The sequence below is a fragment of the Orbicella franksi genome, chromosome 11 (genome assembly GCF_964199315.1).
Source record: "Orbicella franksi chromosome 11, jaOrbFran1.1, whole genome shotgun sequence".
NCBI classification, from domain to species: Eukaryota; Metazoa; Cnidaria; class Anthozoa; order Scleractinia; family Merulinidae; genus Orbicella; species Orbicella franksi.
Genome location: NC_138155.1, coordinates 21,985,302 through 22,006,828, shown reverse-complemented (window position 1 = coordinate 22,006,828; position 21,527 = coordinate 21,985,302). Strand labels below are relative to the sequence as shown.

The 21,527-nt window shown below is 37.2% G+C and overlaps 1 protein-coding gene across 2 annotated transcripts; it reads right to left on the bottom strand.

Annotated features, from left to right (window-relative positions):
• Window positions 1-587: 587 nt before the first annotated feature.
• Window positions 588-21,512, bottom strand: LOC145460188 (IQ motif and SEC7 domain-containing protein 1-like). Of its 2 annotated transcripts, XM_081444929.1 has the most exons (18): window positions 19,846-21,512; window positions 16,853-17,811; window positions 16,479-16,647; window positions 14,097-14,258; window positions 13,218-13,299; window positions 12,402-12,434; window positions 10,975-11,137; window positions 10,114-10,178; window positions 8,969-9,052; window positions 8,423-8,542; window positions 7,872-7,980; window positions 7,597-7,640; window positions 6,582-6,659; window positions 6,233-6,260; window positions 5,329-5,544; window positions 4,751-4,812; window positions 3,980-4,097; window positions 3,119-3,260 (listed from the first exon to the last, which is right to left on the bottom strand). In XM_081444929.1, the coding sequence occupies exons 1-18, from the start codon at window positions 20,094-20,096 to the stop codon at window positions 3,253-3,255; spliced, it is 2,751 nt and encodes a 916-aa protein (XP_081301055.1). In that variant the 5' UTR covers window positions 20,097-21,512; the 3' UTR covers window positions 3,119-3,252. The 2 variants fall into 2 exon arrangements, with proteins under 2 accessions (XP_081301054.1, XP_081301055.1); XM_081444928.1 differs by lacking the exon at window positions 3,980-4,097 and having other exon boundaries at window positions 588-3,260.
• Window positions 21,513-21,527: the final 15 nt, after the last annotated feature.

The window sequence follows — 21,527 nt, the reverse complement described above, 5'->3', positions numbered from 1 at the left end:
AAGTCCCACATTTTTCTCAAGGTGACTGTTGATCACAGACCTCTGTTGAAATGGCTTTTTCTCAGGCCGTTGCACACACTATTGGTTTCACTCACAGATTCAAAAGTGATCCCGTGATGACGATGAATTTCAAGTTTGATGAGTGAATCTTTCCTTGGGGAAGGTGCTCCAGTTTGTTTACAAGTTTGTTGCAGAGGTTTGCACTTTCAAGCCAGGTACAATTCAAGATATGTTACGGAGAAGAGTTCGACAGATGCAAAATCCATTGCATTGATAAGATTTGACTTGAACTTGCTACTTTTGAGTAATTTGCGACAGCTGTGCTGCAAACTGTAGCCAAGAGATGTTTGTTATCACATAATCACTTTTTTTGAATCCGCGTCTGAAACCAATGGTGCATGCAAAGGCCTGAAAAAAAGCCATTTCAACAAAAGTCTGCAATCAGTTGTAGCTGAAGTTCAAAGCAGCAGGTTCCCAAAATTGCCATAGCAGTCAAAATTTACCTAATTTGGTCAACCTGGCAATTTTGTTGTAACCATTGATTCTACAGCAAACAAGATAAAATAATTATTATGATCCACTACCAATTAAATAGCTTTGAAACCTTTTATTGAATTCATAACCCTAATTAATTACTCATTAAAGCTACTATAAACAATTTCTTTGGCTGAACAGGTCATAACCTAATATAATAATAACTATAATCTAGGAAATCCTCATTCGATTATGTACAGGCTTAAAATAGAAGATCTCTGCAAAAATAGAATACTGTCAACAATCTTGCTTGGTAACAATACTTATTATATGGTTAACTCTGCAAATGGGCAAGATAAACTTAATCCTGAACTAGCTGGCCCAAGCAGGCAAGACAGCTATCATGCCCACTCCAGATTACTGCTGTATCTCGCAAGAAAGTGGTGACCTATATGTCATTACCCTGCAAGCAGCACCCTTCGATCTTCCTAGAAAAATTGCAAATCCTTCCTCTTGAAAGACACTCTGCTCACAGGGTAGTATGTCATAATAATAAATCCGTTATCGACCAAGCTTATTTGATCAAGATGGGTAGATGTTGTCCTCAACCTTTTTTCTTTCGCATGGTTATGGACCTTGACGGAGATTCTCTTCATAATGCACAAAAAAAGATCTTGGCTAATAACAGCTCATCTTCACTTATACATTTACATATCAGCGGGTTAAGTAAACATTCAAACTTAATTTGATAATATGCTAAGTGATGGAAAGTATGCTAAGTATTTTTACCTGTACTAGCAAAATGGCATCACTTCATGGAACATTACTGCACAAAAGCTAGCCCTGTTCAAGTCTTGATACCCCCATTCCTTCCTCTGCTTAAAAAAGATAATTTCCCCAGAAAAACTCCTCAGTGCAGTGTTAATTGCCATAATGATTATTACTTCAAATTTCAAGTATACAGAAGTGAAGTACTGATATTAAAACACAGAATGACACTCAAAAGCAGGTTGTGGATCATTGAACTGTTTCTGAGATTTTAAGAACGTACAAACAAGAAGCCCAACAATAATAATAATAATAATAATAATAATAATAATAATAATAATGATAATAATAATAATACAATTTTGAAGAAAAGCACTTCACCAATCACAGTAATCATTTAAAAATGAGGATTTATGACTGATGTCATGTTTTCATTTTAAGAAAATTCTCAATGATCAAGGATGTTGATATTTCAAGATAAACCCAGACATAATTACTGACTTGTGAAAACAGGATGAAACCATATCCTTAGTTGTCTGGAACAGCTGGTAATAAATCAGAAACATTGGAAGCATCTGGGATTTCCTTGACATGAAAACAAGGCTCCACAATGCCAAGGAAGGAAATGAAAAACAAAAACAAAAACAAAAACAAACTCAATAAATAATACAGTATGTATCCTGTGTTTTCTTTTTCACGAGTCACCAGTCATTCAAGAAAAGATAATCATGTGAGGAAATACAAACTAAAGGGACAAGACTTAATATATTTTGAGAACTATAAAATAATCCATACCTCTAGAAATTTGTTACCCATATAAGTCAAATTAACTAACTCCTAAATGGTTCAAATGAATGAAAATCACAAAAAATAATATGCAGATACTGCAGAATTTTCATCTTAACATGACTTGGCTCAAAGATCCTAATTGGATTTGCTTTTTATGCACATGCCTCCAGCCTGAAACCAATAATTATTAATTTAGTCAACAATTTTTTAATGCTGTCCTTGCTGTACAATTCATTTCTGTTTAATTATTATATTTCTTTCCATACACGCATACCTGGTACGGACATAATAATTGCAAAAATGGAACGGAATTTTCAAGAGTGGTTCTGCCGTGGCCAGACAGGATATAATGATAGCGAAGGCAAAGTACAACATGGGATAAGAACGTACAATAAATGCGGCATGAACAACATGCTGAATTGGCAAAACTTTTGATGGTACGACTGGAGAAACTTGAAATATTGGATGTTAGTATTTGCTAATTTCTTGTTGGCTAGACATATGAACGAAAAACAATTTGCTCCAATAAATTGCCCAAGAACAAGGTATAGCAACTGTAACCTTTAAGTGTCTGATAAACATTTAAATATAAATAAGCCCTTATATAAAACTGCCTGGATAAAGAGAATTTTTGTAGAAAGATTAGTAAGGTTCATTTACCCTGCAGAAAATTTTTGGCACGCTTTTGAGATAAACGGTATATCTGCCAAAAAAAGGGCTCAATGTGGATAAATTTTGTTACTGTGATGACGAAAAGTTGTTTGCACAACAACATTTATTTGTACCAAGGCATTTGTTATTGATATACATGCTATTTATATCTGAACCGTGCCTAAAAATTTCCTGTTGCGCCCTTGAAAAAAATTCTGGAGAACACAGTCTGAATGATGCCGGATTATTTAGATTTTCCAAACCATCTCCAAGCAAAGTGCACCTTGGAATTTTTTTTTAAAAAAACTTCTACAACCCAGCTCCTTCAGTTTCAAGTGTATCCCACCTGTTGGAGTTTCATAATCTTATTACTAGTGACAATTTTAATTTCATTGTAGAGAATATTATTCTCATGTGGGAGTTGAATATTTTCTTGGAGTGGCAATAGGACTCATTTTTGGTGAGGATCTCGTTGAGCTCTTTGTGTTATATCTAGAGCGCCATTTTCCAAACAGTCCTTTCCTGTTAAGAGTTGATTGTGAACCTTGCAGATCCTCTGACATTGTCCTCTCAGAATCCTATATCATGAAGAAGAAAAACATATTAACATATCTATTGACTCATGATATACAGTCAAACCTCCACTAACGGCCACCTCCCTACAACAGCCATCTCTCTACAACAACCATTTTTTCATCCTAGCGGAAGGTCCATATATTCGTGAACCCTTATCTTAACCCCTCTGCAATGGTCACCTCACCACAATGCCAACGGCTACTAAAATGCTTCCTAAACTGCCAAAATAACCTCTCCATAATGGCCAGTTAATCAACGACTGATGAATGGGGTTTACCAAACCCCGTGTTATATTATAAAAGGCCACAAAACTTGATCCGTACTGCATGTCGCTGGTCTCTGTTTCTGTCTAGTTTCTGTTTTATTGATATGTTTTGATTGTGTTAGGTATTTCTATGCTACAGTCAACATTTTTTAAATATAAAAATGTTGTACTACCTCCTCCCAAAAAAACAGGAGTCACATTACACCCTTACTGAACCATAATGGCCACCTCTCTATAACAGCCACTTTTATCTGTCCCCAGGGTGGCCCTTGTAAAGAGGGTTGACTGTATTAATATTTATTAAATAATAATTACTACATTAATATTAAACCAAAAATATTAACAAATTTATTGTTATAATGTATTGCTTAAAATATTATTAGTATCTATTAATAACTAAAAAATTAATATTAAACTAATAATTAAAAATGATATTGTTTTACTTTGTATACTCACTTAAAGAACTAATAATTCGAGACATGCTGTCTTTGGATTGTGATTTTTTTCTCTTCTCTTTCTCCCGTTTCATCTTGGCGTGTTTTTTTATCTTTTCTGGATTTCCATCTACAATGTACTGTTTTATGTTTGAGGGATTAGTAGAGCATTAGCATTAAGACCAGCAACATCAAAAAATAGTGATTAAAAATAGTAGATGGAAGTTGATTACAATTTGATAAAAAATTACAATGTCATTAGTAAGAAACCAATAAAAGCCCACGGTTGTAACAAGAGGCTTTAAAAGGCAACTTGGAAGTGGGCTATTCATTTAGTGTCAATGTTATTATAAAATTATTAATTAGGCATCAACATGGACATACACTGTAGGTAAAAGATACAGGGGTTATTCCCTTATATGAGCCATGTAGGTATGTGCGGCCCCAAAGGGTAGGGTCTTCAGTCATTTTGGTCCCAAATAGGGTAATAAATAGGGTATGGTCTTGAACTACTAAGCTACTTTTTCAGGTCATAAATAGGGTAGGGAAAATGGCAGATTTTGGTCATAAATAATGTAAGATTTAGGGGTTTTGGGAAGTGGGCTGCACACTACCGCCCAATTTTCCTGGGAGTACATCCCCCCTCCTTCCCCTGGGAAAGATTGAAATATGAATCAATACAATATGCACAATTGCACAGCTCAAGGTCTCTGTCCCTGTTAGTGTCATGGAATTGTAATGAGAAATTTCTTGTTGATCACCCTTGCACATGATGTACATTTGAGGAGCTAACCTCTTCTGTAAAGGCACTGTCGAGGGATGAAATACTGCTGCTTTTCTTGAGTTCTGCAAATTCTGAAAGAAATAAAAACATAGATCTGTTAACTAAAGGTACTGTTGTTTAAGAAGGTTAAACATCTAATGTTCAACTAAAGATAAATAAAGAAGTACCCACTAACAGAGGTACAGATCTGGGATGTGGCAGACTAGTTGAAAGGATAATTACGAAGTAATGCATTTATAAACAATCAGTTTCACAAATACAAGATCCATCCACAATGAAGGCAGTGTTCCAGATAAGCAAGGGTCTCAGGTCAGACAAAAAAAATTATAGTGATTTGGTGGGAGCAGTGAGAGAATTGACCCAGTGGAATTCCTAATTGACATCCCACTTTGAAAACCTACATGTGACTGGAACCCTGGAAGGTCCCAGCAGTGCTTAGGAAAACATTTGCTGTATATATTTCCTTCTCCTCAGCCAGTGCAAAACTACCCATTAACACCCTCAGTGATGTGTAGCTAAGCTTACAGTTCATGTAGAAAAGACATAAAATATTTATAGATAAAAAGTAACCCAAATGCATCAAGTACCTCCACCTTCGTTGATATTTAACAGTGAACTTGACAATTGCTTTGATCCCAACAGACCAGCTGTGCTCAGGGATTCCATTGAACTTGTACTGTCAATCAAACTAATTGTGTCAGGAGAAGGCTTTTTAATTTTCTTTGGCAATGTCAATGATGCACGATTTAGGTCCACTCCTGATCTGTTGAATCTGGCACCAAGGTGCTTCTGCTTCTCTGTTGCTGTAAAAAAATATATATATAACATTATGATTGTTTTTGGTAATAAAAACGGTTCGAAAAAAGTACTGTCTGGTCATCCGGGACAAGTAGATCCTCCTCCTGGGCAGGTAACTTGCTGATTGGCAAGAGATTAGGCAAGCCATCTGCCGACTGAATCATTAAAAGAGCAAACTAAGACTCGCCCAGGGCAAGCAAAATTTGAGAGCTACTTGTCCCAAGGGCAAGCTAGAATAATATTAGAGTTTTTTTTCGAGCCCTGTAAAAGAAGTCTCTCATATAGTTGTGCCTTGAGAACCTCTTACACTTCTTTCATGCTCTAACTTCCTGAATGCTTCATAACTTGATGACGTATGCTAAAGCAGCCCAGAACATGGTAGAGTTTCTCTCAACCACAAAAATCCCAGAATATAAATAACCTGTAACCTAATAGTTTATTTAAAAGTAATAATAAAAAAATAAGCGAATAAAATTTAACTGTCCATTCATGCCAAAGGGTGACCCCCAATTTCTTGTTTCTCAAGGTTCTTTGTCTGCCTTTGAGATACAGTAGCAAAATTAAGCTTTCAACCCATGAAGCCCCACTCAAAGATAGATCATGTAGATGACAAACTTAATCAACATGAGAAAAGGTAAAAGAGTTTTTTATTAATTATTTTAGTGTACTTATCACATAATTAATATCACTTACTTATTCTGTCACTTTCCATTTCATTAGTCTGTAAAGGAAAACATGTTACTTTATATAAACATTATCCAAGCAAAGAATTAGGAAATATCTAGAGGATATGGAGTGATTTTGTGGGACATTAATTTTTCTAACTTTTAATTTTTTGGAATTGAAAACAGCTTACCAAATTGGCAAACTTTGATGCTATTTTAGTTGCTATTTTACCAATCGCTATATCAACAAAAACCGTCACAGCATAGAGCCCTGCATTCATTATTACTAAGACTGCTTTTGATCTATCTTGAAACTCCTACAAAATAAACATCAGTACTTAAGATCAAGAACCAGGAAATGTTCCCGAAATACAAACCTCCTCTATGCAATCCAAAAGTTCATCAAAAAACACCTTTCTTGTTTGCTCATCCTTGGCATTAAAAAAAGCCAAGACCTACAAAGAGTGTCATTGATAAGAGCAATAAGCCGTAAGATGATCTTCTAAAAATGGGTTGGAGGGAGTGCTAGTGATTGGAAGGCTTTCACCATATGAGATTTTCTGGGATCCTGGGAAGGGTATTTTCAGAAATTATTATTGTCAGAAGTTTACAGTACTATTCATACTTCATGTTTCCCCTTGTAAAGAAACTGCACTTGTAATCAAACCTGAAATGGGATTTTTCTTAAACAAAACCAGTAAAATGACAATGTTTTGTGTCAAGCTATAATGCAAATTATATCAACTAAAGTAAATCTTTTGATTTGTCTGACACAAACTGGAGCTGTGTCACCAAACTCCCATTTAAACTAGGGGAGTTTATAGAGATGACTTATACTTCCTAACAATGAGACAAGGAAATCCTATGGGAAAATATGTCTAGGGTTTATCATGAAACTACAGTCATTTACAATGCCCACTCCAAATATCTAAGTGCTTATAAATTAAATCATGCACAAGTCATAGAGCTTACTGAAGTTGATTTTATTTCAGGTATAAAACAAGGGTTGAAGTTCTGCACACCAAACCAATCAATTTTATGCTACTTGAAGGAATTAGAATCACTCTGATAATCTTTGACCACTGCTAGTTTTACATTATAATCTTACCATAGTTTTTGAATTTACAATGATAGTTGTCTGCCTTCTCATACTCCATATATTCATTTTGATTGCTTTTGTTTTTAGGCAGCAGAGAGATATAATAAAACATTGCATGATTTGAAGGAGTCTATCTTTTTATATCAAAAGGTTTCAAGTTTGACAGTCACAACAAAGAGGTATATGATTACTTAAAACCAAATTCTCCAAATTATAAAGATAATTTGATTATTATGAAAAGGATAAGTATGAATCTACATTTCAAACTAATCAGGTTTTTCTTTCATACATACCTTGCTATCCAGTTTAGAGTAAATCTGAATTCCATGCTGGTAATCTGTAAATGAAATTGCAAGGATTAAAATCTAAGTTAAGGGTAGGGACTGATTAGTGGCCCACACAGTCGGAACTTGTTCTGGTTTCTGCAGCATAGCTCCCCTTTGATGTGATGCTAATCTACCAAAGGTTACTCTGACAGCATTTCACTGGTTGCCCTTGAGGATGACACAATGTGACACAATGATAAATATAGAAGACCATTTCCCTGAAACAATTGCTGAGGACTTACAGTCATTTGAGAAAGTGGATACTTTGAGTCCACACAAGGAGAAGGAAAGCTTATAGCTGTAATAATGAATCCCTTCTCCACGTCCTGCTCTACCACGCTCTTTGGCAGCCTGAAGAAGAAAACACATTGCCTTTTACCCGGGCAGTAATTTAGCTATTACATGTCTACATGTCAAGCCAGAAACCAATGCCAAAAAGCGACCCAAGTTTGAACTGATGCACATCACTAGTCAAAACTGCTCTATAAAATGCCAAAAACCCTTAAAAGAATTACCTGTGAGGCCTTTCTGACTTAGAAATTTTGCTAGAGCTAAACTAACAAAAGACTTTGGTTACATTAGTAGCTGACTTGTCCCCAGTCGTCTTCATACATCTTTGTGCAGTGCTGGTGGCACAGGATGAGATAGGTAGGTAGAAAGTGAGAAAGGAGGATGCTTCTCCCCTTCCTTCTTCTCATCACCCCTTGCTCCCCAACCTCACACTTCTCACCTTGCCCCATGTAGTGCGCTGACTGAAGACGACTGGAGACGGGTCAGCATTAGAAGTACTTACAACAAGCATGTCATTGAAGAGGAAGACGACTCTGGGATGAGCCTTCTCTTTCTTGTAAGGATCTCGTACATTGTACAGGGGAGTCAACAATCTAAGCTGTCTGTGAAGGGCTGCAAGAGTCTAAGAAAAAAAGAAACTATTCGTTTCAATAAAATTAATTAAGCATCCTATCTTATTAAAGTACCCAGAGAGGCTTAGTGTAACGGATATCAGACATTTACTGGTAAAAGGAATGTCTAAAATTAATGGTACCAATATCTCACAACAGCTATTTTTAGAAGTTTTTATTGCAATGATTCCAAGACTAAATTTTAGTGGAATGGTCATTATTTTGACTACTCCTCTAAAATCCATCTTCGGATATGCTGTATTTAATAGCATGAAATGATCAGATTTTGACTTACAAGCACTTTTATTCCCTTTATTTCCTGAAAAAGTTGTGAAAGGTACATCATGGAACACCTTCTGGTTAACTACTAAATAGAGCTTTGCAGAAATGTCAGATTAATTTTACAACAAAGAGGGTACAAAGTACGAGTGACTTACTGTCCAGGGTGATTTGGTTCCAACAATCTTCTTACTCAGCTTTTCGACAACATTGACATGATCTCTGCCTGGAACAAAGGCCTTCTGTAAAATACAATGATTATAAGACTGCCTTAATATGAGCAAACACACACATAGCATGCCTGGAATGTTTGTGATAATTAGTATCTTATTGACTGAGTTTTGAGCCAAGTGGGAAAATATTGGTTAAAGCTCACAATGCTTGCATAGAGTGCTGTACCAGAAATGTAAAAACAGCCTGCAACCAGCTCTGTTCACTGGCTGAAACAGAGCTTATTGCTGAGACTGCCTAGTTTTCTCGTCTCTACATCCTTGCAGTATTCAAGAGACACATTTCACATCCCATCTCTTCATATCAGTCAACATGTGCAACTTCATTCCCAGGGTCTCTCTTTTTTCCACCTGACCATAGAAACCCTGAGACCACCAGACCCTTGTCTAAAGACCCTAGGAATGAGGTCACAATACATGTTTCAACGCTCCACAAGGTTCATTCTTAGCTACAGTAATGCATTGCTCAGGACTTGGTTTAAGAAGTAGGATTTGACCCAGTCACATGGTAACAAATCAGCCAGCCTATATCATACAGTGTATGTTAGTATAAATCTACTAGCGTTCTATCACGAATGCCATTCCCTGATTGGCTATGCTACTCACTATCTATTCTGTTGATAGTGAGCAGCATGCGCTAGGTGCCGCTTCTTTGTGCTTTCGAAGTGTCTGTAAAGAGGATTTAGATTAAATTTTTGAACGACTAGTAGATTTATACTAAAACAATTACATTATTCTCTCTCGATTTCCATGCTTGATAGTTGACTCAGGCTCCACCCTCATCAACTATCACACAATAGAAATTTTGAACTTATGATATAATATTATACAGTGGGACATCCTGAACAAAGCAACTTGCACCAGACAAGCTGGACTTTCCATGGGTTTTAGATGTCTCTCTGCTCAACTGGCAGCCCAGCACTGGGTCATACCAAAGGCCTTTTGCAACTAGTCTTCAACCTTTCATTAGCCCGCCTTCACCTGAACACTTAAGAATGGAACACCATATAAAAAATGTCTTGGTCTGCTTTTGCAGCAAACTGAAGACTAACTAACCAAATTATTAATGGTACCTTTTTAATTCTATTGTAGATTCCTAACAGGCTTTCCTTTGGGAAATCGCCACCATTGTTTGTACCTAAAAAGGATTTAATTTTTTGATATGAGACAGATTCATTTTTCTTTTAAATCTTTCTTGAAGGTTTAACCATTGCAGCTCTAGTAACAAGCCTTACATTTATTGACGATGCTAAAAATATCTACTACTAATAACAATCTACTAATACTAATAATCTAATACTAATATTAACAAGCCTTACAGTTATTGATAATGAGTCAGTGGCATATTTTGGTACAGTTCTGACGTAGACTTATCCAATTTTACAGTCCCATAGTGTATTTATTTTGTGGGAGGTGTGGAGGCCTCATGGTTAGCCTGCTTGTCTCCAGATCGAGCAGTCCGGGTTTGAGCCCTGGCCAGGGACATTGTGTTGTGTTTTTGGGCAAGCCACTTTACTCTCAGAGTGCCTCTATCCACCTGGGTGTATAAATGGGTACCAGCCAACTTAATGCTGGGGGTAACCCTGCGATGGACTAGCATCCCATCCAGGGGGAGCAGAAATACTCCTAGTTGCTTCATGCTACAGAAACCAGGATAAGCTCTGGCCTTTATGGGCTACTTGGCCTGTATGCAAACTTTGCCTTTTTTTATTGAGTATTTTTATGAAACAAGAGGGGTTTTCCATTTAAGTAGATTTTTCATAAAACACAAAGACAGTTGACAAGTCAACAAAAATTCCCTTTAGGCTCTTTTGGCTATAAAATCAATGCTGCCAGTAATGAAGTGGCTGATGAAGTTGTCTTGTCCCCTATAAAATGAGAGTACTTGGACATAACTAAGTGATAAGCTTTCAATACTGGTTATTGAACAGTACCCTTTAAATTGTTCATGAAGTCAATTTCTGTCATCCTTCTCTTGACGTTAGGGCTGTGCAGATCAGTGTTCAGCATCACAATGGCAAAAGCCAGAATAAGGATGGTATCCACTACACCTTTCTCATCAGAAGGGTTACATTCAACATACTGTTCAGCAAAATCCTAACACAACAAATTAGGTCATATTCGTAAACTCGTTAATGGACTGGAACAAGCTTACAAATGAGGCTAATGCAGGGAGTCTTTTCAAATACAAAAGACATTCATCTCTTTTTAATCATGTTCCCCGACATGAGCCTCCATTTCAAGCTAGTGCCAGTCCAATACCGAGTATATGAATATGGCTTATTAACAGCTTATGCCAGTACTCAAAATAACCTCCTCCTTCTTCCATTTGATTTCAGTCTCTTGCAGTTCTAGAAGACCAGGAAATGTCTGTACTTTTTGTTGGTTCGTACTCACATTCTTCATTTAAATATCAAAATGTTTCTAAAAATAAAAAGTTGGCAGGTACATGTCTCATTCCTGGTCTTCTCTGCAAGAAAATCAAATTTTCAAAAGAAGCAGTTTGATGAGAACAAAAAAAAACAACAACAACAACAAAATGAAGAGTAAGGTGGAAGGAGAATTTCCTTATCAATTGTCTCTGGTTTTTTCAAACACTGTATCCAGTTCCCTGTAGAGGAGAGCAACTTTGTTCTAACCTTTCTTTCCCTTCTTTTGCTTATGTCTTGTTTTTCTCAAGAGGCATCACAAGGTAATTTGAATACAAAATGTCATACATTTGAACGGCGCAGGAGAGAGAGACATACTATGTGAAAATGTATTTCTTAACTTGTAATAGAAATATTTTCTATTCCACCGAGCAAAGCAAAAGAAAATAGAAGTTTTTAGTCTCCACTATAACTGTAAAATTTGTAATATTATTGTAAACTTTGGACTGTACTTATTGTAAAGCACTTTTGATTTTTAGGGAAATAGTGCTATACAAATAAAGTATTATTATTATTATTACTAATGTTATCATTATTATTATTATTATTATTATTATTATTATTATTATTATTATATATTATTATTAGTTATAAACAGAACTTCGAGTGTTGGAAAAATACAACCAGGCAGGACGTACCTGCACCCACGATCATTGTGACACTGGCTAGCACTGTGTTCAACCATCTGAGCTATGATGCCAACTTCACACTGTACACACAACGTACTACGCAATCGCAAAAATAAAGCCTAAAGCCCACCACCTATGCATGCAACACTGAAAATGTACTAAGATGGTGTTCCAAAGATTATGAGTCCCATACAGGCCTGGATTATTTTAGCCCTATTTTACATTTGCCTAAATTACACTCATAATTTTTCTTTTCACTGCCTTCTTATTACATACTAACAATTTGGCTATAGATAGACTCACCTGCATAAGTTTTTCAATTTTCTGTGCTTCACCCTAAAAAAAATGTTTTAATAAATTAAGTTGAGGATTGCTAGTAAGAGTGTTCCTGCATTTTTTACCGAAAGCAAATACCTAGAAGTGTCAGTACTTACTGTGCAAAATTTTGACTGAGATCTTGCTGATTTCACGGAGATCAGAGATAAATATCATGAGATATTTATCCTGCCATTCTTGTTTGTGTCTTTCTGAATCTCGGTGAGATGTTACCGAGATGTAGAAACTAAGACACAAACATCACAGTGAGATTGCAACAATCTCGGCGGGATTTGCCACTCTCGGCAAGAAGTAGGAAATCTTGCCACAATCTTGCCAAAATCTCTGCAATCTCAGTGAGATCTTGGCAAAAATTTTGCACGTTAAAACAAAGAAAATCACAACCAAGAAGGAGGTTTGGAAACCTGGTCTTAATTTTATTAGGATAAATTTTGATGTTTTACTTCTCCATTTACTCCTTACTAAGTTTTTGTTTCCATTGAGAAGCTATATCAAATACTTGAGACAATGTTTCATCAGTAATCCAAACCTCAAATTTCGTCAAAAATACTCTGCTGTGAGTTGTATTTTCAACTCTTTTCTCAGTGTTTGGATATCCCGATGAAACACTGTCTCTCGTGTTTGATATAACACTTCAAGCTTTTTTCAAAACTCTTCAGAAGCTCTAGTTTCAAACCTCTAAGACAGAAACCAAATTGAATGTTTAAAAACCTCCAAGTTTTCATGCAAAGTTAATTTTCAAGAACTTAATGAGCAGACTGACAAAGAAATATAATCACTTACTGGCAACCTGAAACAGGTCTGATATACTCTCAGAGCTTCATCAACCTCCATTTCAGTAAAATCCAATGATTTAACAAAGTGCCTAGAAAACAGAAGTCGACACAGTACTTAATATCTCCTATAAGAATACCAATATGACTCAAGCCGGTAGGCACAAGTGTATTGAATAGCAGATCGAGTAATCAGGTTTGAGTGGACAAGACAATTCAATCTTACAGTGTCTCTCCACCCACAATAAATAACAAATGAGAACAATAACAGAAAAATCTGAGTGTATGTTTGGAAGAGTTTAGGGGAGAGTGATGGCCAAATGGTTTGTGTACCCAGACCAAATCAAAGGTAATAGGCGGAAGCCCTAGCTGTGGGGTTGGGTCACTGCATTCTATTACTTTACTCTTACCAGCAATGTCTCTTCCCACCCAGGAGTGAAAATAGGCACCACCAAACTAAGTGCTGGGATTAACACTGTGATGGTCTAGCATCCCATACATGAGGGAATAGAGAATATTTCTGCTCACTTCATGTTACGGAAACAAGAGAAAAGCACTGCCCCGATGGCCCACTACACTAGAGGTAAGGTGTGTGCTTTAAGGTATCTCCAGTTTCTGTAGCATGAGGTGACTTGGAATATTTCCACCCCTCTCTCCCCCACCCCCAACCCCCAAATGGGATGCTTGTTCATTGTAGGGATTGCCAGGGCTCAAACCCAGATTGCTTGATGCGGAGACTAATGCACTAACCATGAGGCTACTGCGCCCATCACCCACTTCAGTTGAACGCTCATTTAAAACCTTAACATACTTTCTACTTGTAACTGAGAGGGTAAAGATTTGTAGTCAATTTTACAGGGAATTTACCAGCTGTTTGCAATTTACTTACTTCAGAACTTCCATATTGAATTCATTCTGTAAATTGCCAAGGTACTCTCCAAGTTTCTGTTTACTGATCCCAGGTTCCGTCAAAAGAAACTTTGCTACTGCTTCAGGGTTATCCTCCAACACATGATGTGCCACAAGATAGTTAATCCCCTTCTCTGGTTTCCTTTATACACAGATCACAGAATGGTAGGGTTAGAATGTTGACACTTAAATTGTTAATGTTCTAAATGTACTTTTGTACTTCTTTTATTCTTTACTTGGTTATTTTATGACTTGTCGTTAAGACATTGCTACATCTCCTAAAAGTTAGGCCTAGTTCACACTAGCAACGTAACGACATCAACAAAATAACAACATGACATAACGACATAATAGCTTATGTCTCAATGTGAACAACAAAGCATAAGGAAAAGATCCATTTTTTCCCCTTAATATGTTGTTATGTTCATGCTGTTATGTTGCTAATGTGTCAGTATTTCAGGATGTTCAAACTGCAAATGTAACGACATAACGTCCATCTTGTGTCGTCATGTTTATGTCATTATGTCACTAGCGTGAACTAGGCTTTACATGTACACATACTGTTAGCAACAAATTCAAACATAACCAGGGGTGTCATCAACGTTTTCAGAAGGAGGGCAACTGGTTTTCACTAGCCTGCATAGCAAGCGTTTCCATGAGGTTTGGAAGCAAAGAAAGACCGAGGAACGGGATTCTCGCTGTTTTGTCTGCGCGGAAAATGGGGCGAGAACCAACAAAAAGAAAGAGGGGGGTGGGAGAGGGGAAGGAAGGAAACGCTTGCAGACAAACCCCTGGATTTTGAAAACCTCTGTTTGCCAGCGAACGGAGCTCGTGATTGGCTGGGCTAGTCCAATATTATTGACATGTGTCGATCAAAGGTATTTTAATACCTTTGAGTGCCAGACAAAGGGGGAAGACACGTTCGAAGCTTGGTTACAAAACGCTTTAACTTTTCTCGTTGAACGAGGATTTAGTCGTCAGCTTTGACAGTACAATAGAAATCCTGTAGTTCAATGCCAACGCTTTGGTTTTTCGAAGCCTGCACATTATTGCACGAGCAAGCGCGACACAATTTGCAGCTGTTCCTTTAATTTTAACATTACTTTCTTGAATGCCACATGCGCCAAGGACAAGATAATAAACCACGGGACAGAAAATTCGCACTACTGAGTGGGAAAACCTAGTGATTTCGTCTGGCTTGTTACATGGCAACATGTTGTCGTACTGTAGGTACTCTGACATTTCATTAGAAGCATTTTTGTGGACAGCATTTAGAACCTCTGGGTACAATTCTGAATGATTTGTTATAGTGTTAGCTGCAGCATGCCAGTTTTTGTCACATATTTGCCTTACCAAAACTTTAGTCGTCTCGTCGCAGGGAATTCTTACGAGGTCATTTTATAGACAACTTTGACTTGGAGGCCTCCTAGGGGAAGATTATCTTTATTCAGATACTGGTCAAGATTATCGTTATTTCCCCGGCCTTTCAGATGTTTGAAGCCTCTCCTGCCCAAATTCCAAAGTTTGCCTAGAAGACTTTCCGTTGTTTGTTTTTGCTGCAGACGATAACACTCGAATCAATTTGCGGATCTGGTGTTTCCAGCAAACGCTTCTTTACTGGAATTGCCTTTGTGGGAGTTGACTTGCTAATTTTACCTTGTATCAATTCCTGGATGAATGAATACAGTAATCCAAGATTTCGAATCATGCGAGCACAAGGATTACTAACGCGACTGGAATACTTGTCATATTTTAACTTTCTGGCAGATTTGTGCTAAAACTTCACCCTTGCAGTCCTTCCTTTTAGATGGATTGGGTAGAAATATAGCTTGATTATAAATTACCAAATTTAATTCATCGAGATTTCTCCGTTCTCACCGTGCGCTCGTTGTTTCAGACATATTTTGACAAGTAACGTTTATTTTGGTTCAAAGTTCACTTCCGCTACGGAAGGCCGAAGATTTTATTGGTTAATATATGGCAGGACGAAATCTCAGTGTGCGCACTCAGGCACGAAAGGCCAAGTGGGCGGTTTTCAAAATCCAGGGGTTTGTCTGCAAGCGTTTCCTTCCTTCCTTCCTTCCTTCCCCTCCCCCTCCCCCCTCTTTTACTCGTTCCATTTTTCGCGCTGTAATTCTTTGCTCCCGAACCCCACAGAAACGCTTGCTACGCAGGCTAGGTTTTCACAGGCAGTCAAAACTATTTAAACTGAACTTCTAATATAAGAAAAATGATCAAACCAGGCAGGCAAAATAATCCTCACACAAAATAGTCCTCACAGCTGGTCAGTTTGCCTAGTGCCTGCCCCTTAATGAAACCCCTGCATAACAGAGAAACTCCATGAACTGTGTAACATACATACCTGTTGAAATGATTGATACCAATCCTAGTTTCCAACTTCTGAGGTTTTGTCCCAGAATCATAGTCAGAATAAAGACTTATGGAGTCATCATCAGTACTGGGTACTTCTGTGGAGGCACACATACCATCCAAGCTGTCCACACTGCTTAGATCTCTTCTCATATCATCCCCTGTGTATAGGGAAGAGGTACAATGTAAAGGGCAGAGTCACTGGCTGCTTGACAACTGATTAGTGCTAACCTCTACATTAGTTTGTTTTGCGTGATCAACCAGCTGAGGGTAGTTCTGAAAAGAACTCATTGGTGACTGACAATTCGACAACCTGAGCAGAAAATGGTCGAAATACATGTAGTTAATAAGTAAATTTTGCCAAACCTGAGTCATCACTCTCACACATAGAGCCATCCTCATTGAAGGTTTCTCCCCGTGGACGCATAGGCAGATCACCATTAGGAACCTTCTTGGAGGTCTCGCCATCCTCAACAAATGTGTCATCTGGCAGAGTTTCCACATTATCTAGAACCTCGACTTTCACATAATGTTCCGTTATGCTAGTAACACTGCCTTGCCTTGTTTCAGCCTTTTCATTTGTTACATCCCTTTGCTCTTGTTGCTTGTCTTCGACTTGAATTGAAGCTCCAACAAAGATAGATGTAAGATCAGCTGGAAATTTTTCTTCAACAAAGTTTGGTGACGATTCACTGCTATACAGACGCTGAGGTTCTCCTCCATTTAAACTGTTAATATTGTCTATAATAAGTATGGACTTGACTCTCTGATTTCCACTTGGTTTTTTCTTGATTCGAAGCACAGGCGTCACTTGGGATTGCCCAGGGCTTTCCACCCTGGGGCTTGTAACTTGAGAACAAGGATCACTATTAGATTTGTTCCTAAAGGGATCTTTACCTGGAGTTGTAGAGTATGTTCGCATTCTTCTAAATTGTTTATCCATCCTATACTTACGGTAATAGGACTGAATTACATGTGCTGCATGGTGTGCTTTCAGTTTGCCTCCATATTTGCGCTCAAGAAACCTAACACTTTGGTCTTGAAGTTCAGGGCTGAGTTCATACTTCTTTGAGAACGATTTCTGCCGCGACAAGCTGTCATTTCTTTTGACTTGTTTGAAAGTATCCCGCTTCACAAGTTTTGGTGTTCCTCCTGGAGAGTTTTGTGGCGATACATAATTCGCAGTAAAACCATTTTCTGGTGTAATAGTGATTATAGGAGAGCTTGGTAGTGCTTGAGGGGTTGTAAAGACCTCAGAGTTGCTTGAACTTGAAGGATTTCTTTCTGGGGTACCCTGAGATAGTCTCCTGAAGTCTTCAGTTGTACTATATATAATGAAAAAGATATTCTTGAAAACAAAATTCAAGATACCAATTTTCCATATCAGTCTCTATACATTTCTCATTTCTCATTATATAGTGCTAGTTCAGAGGACTTAAATATTCATTTAACAATAAATCAACCAATTACTAGGCTCTATTGTTAATAGAGAGGTTCTCATTGTGCGGTTCCAGAAAATATCCGTACCCCCCCCCCCCCCCTACGGAGGGATTGGAATTTCCTGGAGGGTGGGGGTTCTATGAGACCAAAAAATTTGAAGAAATGTATGAAATGTAACTGGAATTTCCAGAGGGGTGGGGAGGTGTTAGAGAAAATCCCTTCTGTGGGGGAGGTATAGATATTTTCTGGAACTACACATTACTGGTCTGTACACATTTCTTATACTAGCAGTTGGGAGAATTTGACAATAATTTTTTTTGGAGGGGGGGGGGGCGGTTAAGGGATGGAGTGATTTAACTAACAGCGTCATTTCGTTAGTAATATCTACCACCCTATTCTCTCAAGTTCTCCTCATTTCCTTCTCCCATACCCAACCCACACCCCTGCACACTTTTGAGCATCAACTAATGTGTTGTTCCAGAAAATATCCCAACCCCTCCCATGGAGGTCTTTTCGGTTTGACCTTCCACCCCTACTAATCTCTCAGTTTTGTTTCATACTTTGCTTTAAAAATTTTGGCTTTCAAGGGCCAACCCCCACCCCCTTCCCCTACAACCTGGAATTTTCAATACCCCCTCTTGGGGTGGGTATGGATATTTTCTGAAACCATTCAAAATTTTGTATCACTTTCTTCCCTTCAATTTATTAGCTTTGAAGTTCTATCTGTTGGTAAGCAATGTCAATGATGAAAATCAGAGACTGGTTATGTCAAGTTATTTTGTGACCCCACTGGTGCATATACAGTGAAACTCAATAAACTTTTTTAGCTTGGGCGGTTTGTTGCCCCATTTAAGACCATGTGATAACACTCTTGAGAATTCTTGCTTTCAAATTTTCAAATAGTCACTTGTGTATGAATAAATTATTTTGACATGGATAAAAGAACAATTCTCTAGAGAATATCACGTGGTCTGAAAAGGGAAAACAAACTGCTCAAGCTAAAGAGGTCTATAAATTATTATTTTATTTATTTATTATTTTTTTGAGTTTATTTATTCTTTCTCTCCACTCAGTCTATAAATAATATTATGCCTTAGCTTTACTATTCATTTTTATGCCTGGTATTTCTATTATAATTTATTATTTTAACTTTAGAACTGTACTTTTAGCCTTGGTAAAACTGGTGTAGAGGAGAAAGAGAAAAAATCATTGAAAAAGAAAAAGAGAAAAAAATTCTGTTTCCTCAAAATACACTTGCCTGATATACGATATATAAATAAGGAAAAGGCCATCTGCTAAATAATTGATCATGAAAACGTGACTTCATCTATTGAAAATGGCTTTTCTAAAGTTAACTTTCTGAAAAAGCCTGATTTGTAAATAACCAAATAGAAATTAAAGAATTATTGACAGAGGCTACTGTTACATAGTGGGTCTCGATTTCACCTAAAAAAAGCTCACAATAAAAACAATTTCCAAAGTGCATAAATAAAAATATTCATAAGCTTAATTGTATTTTGTTTAATGGTTACGATTAAGACGTTTACAAAAAGTCTGGAATTTTTAAGTCCAAACAAAACACACGTGCTATTTTGAAGCCACAAAACAAACATGAAATCGCCCACACATGCATGCCCTGAATGTGCCACATATTACTCTAACGAAGACACCCTCACAAATTAGTATCGAACTTTGATCACAATTATTTAATTTTAATCAATCGCAAATTGAGAAATAACTACGAAAAAACCAAAAACTCATGAAAATAAACAAAGGAAATATTTTAACCGGAAAAGCAATAAAAAGAAAATTGTAAGAAAAACAGATTTAAGCTAATATATTTGTAGAACAAAACACCTTAAAGACATATTGCTCGAGTTTACATCATATCTTATTTCACTAGGAGAGTCTTTCCTCACCTGCTATTGTCATCAGGTACGTTTGTTGCGCTTGTTTTAACGCTCGTCGAGCTGTTAGCTCTTTCCTTCACGATGTAACGACGAAGTTCCTTTCGTTCTTTTTCGAGTTCTTTCACTAAAGACTTGAGACTTTCAATCTCTTGCTTCTGCTCGCGAATAATTTTGTCTTGCTTCCAAATACAGGCTTTCAGGGTCTCAACAAGCGAGTCAACACTCGTCAGAGCGTCCAAAGTGGATTGCATCGAACTCATTTCCTCGTTATGTTGTTAAATACTAGCAATTCAATCACTATGCCAAGCATTGTAGCGATAAAATGATCAATCAATTGCCCGCCATTTTGTTTACATCGTTGGGCGAAGATTCCGCAGCTCTGGAGATTACCACGTGATGCTGAGTAACCAATCGTATTTTAGAACTTGCGACGACGAACGCACGGAAAATTTCCGACGACAGTCGGAAATGTCGTCGGAACTCCACTTCCGCATAAGGAAATTGTAACAAAATCAATTCTTTTCATTTCCTCCCACGAAATCAGTTTTGTCACTAAATTTTTTCCTCGCTTGCAATTCCGATACAGTGAGCTGAGGCAAAAAAAAAAAGAAAAAAGAAAAAACTCCTTGTAAATTCCATTTCAGCCACTCTTACATGGCTTGCTTATCTGCTCTCACAGTTTCCTTTTTTGCAAAATTAAAGAAAAAAATAAATAAATTGTGGAGAAAGATGAATTGACATATCATCGCTTAATGTGTACTGCTTCTAATAATTTTTTCATTTTTATTCACAATAAAAATTGTTACCGGTATGTATTTCTCACTATATATGTTACACAAATTTCTATAGAGTATCCTGTTAGACTATGGGTAACCTCAGGCTTTTCTTGAGCAAGAAGTTCAAACAAATCTCTTATACACAGATGAACCCCGCTATTTCGAACTCTCAGGGGGCATGAAAAATAGTTCGAAATAGCAGGAGTTCAAAATAGCTGATAGTAAATGACTGAAAAGAAATTCAAGGGAAATGGCTTGCAGTTCAAAATAATAGGGAATTCAAAAGAACCAAGTTCAAATTAGCAGGGTCCAACAGTATTGAAGATTTTCATAACTTGCGAAAAGTAAGTGACAATATTTAGAATATTTTAGGTACATTTCAATCCACAGAGAGCACCTCAATATTCAATTTATCTTAATAAATTATAATTTTGAGGTTTTTCAATAAAATAATACTTCGGGCAGAAGTCCTAGACCAAGTAACAGTCCATTTCCTCTCCTGGGTAAAGAGAGATGCCATGAAAGTGTAAAAGTCACAGGAGGAACTTGAATGTGGGCCTCTGGACATAGAGCCTGCATCATGTAGACCCAAGGGGGGGCGGTCTCATATCAAAAGGATTGGAATGCTCATCAAAAATTTTGAAAAGAACCTCTAAGAAGTATCAAGATACTGTTTTGTGGGCATGGATTGAAATTTTTCACCCCAAGGAGGTACCCAATTCTAAAACTAAAACTAACACTTTCACAATTTTTAAGAGTGATAAAGACAATTGCTTTGAATACCTTCTACTCATAAAGTTGATTATCAAATATCTCCTGTCATATTTATTTTTGGCTCAATACCCTAAAAGGTACAGTGAAAGCTCCTGCTGTGGACTTTTTGAGGCTGAACACCAAAAACTGCTCTTTTTAACC

Bases quoted from the DNA above. Each gene is read 5' to 3' on its own strand.
- LOC145460188 (XM_081444928.1), bottom strand. From the start codon at position 20,096: ATGAGTTCGATGCAATCCACTTTGGACGCTCTGACGAGTGTTGACTCG. The intron at 12,435-13,217 runs GTAAGTGATTAT...CATTTTTTTTAG, and splicing joins AGACCTGTTTCAGGTTGCCA to GGTGAAGCACAGAAAATTGA. The intron at 10,179-10,974 runs GTACTGTTCAAT...AATCCTTTTTAG, and splicing joins CTTCATGAACAATTTAAAGG to GTACAAACAATGGTGGCGAT.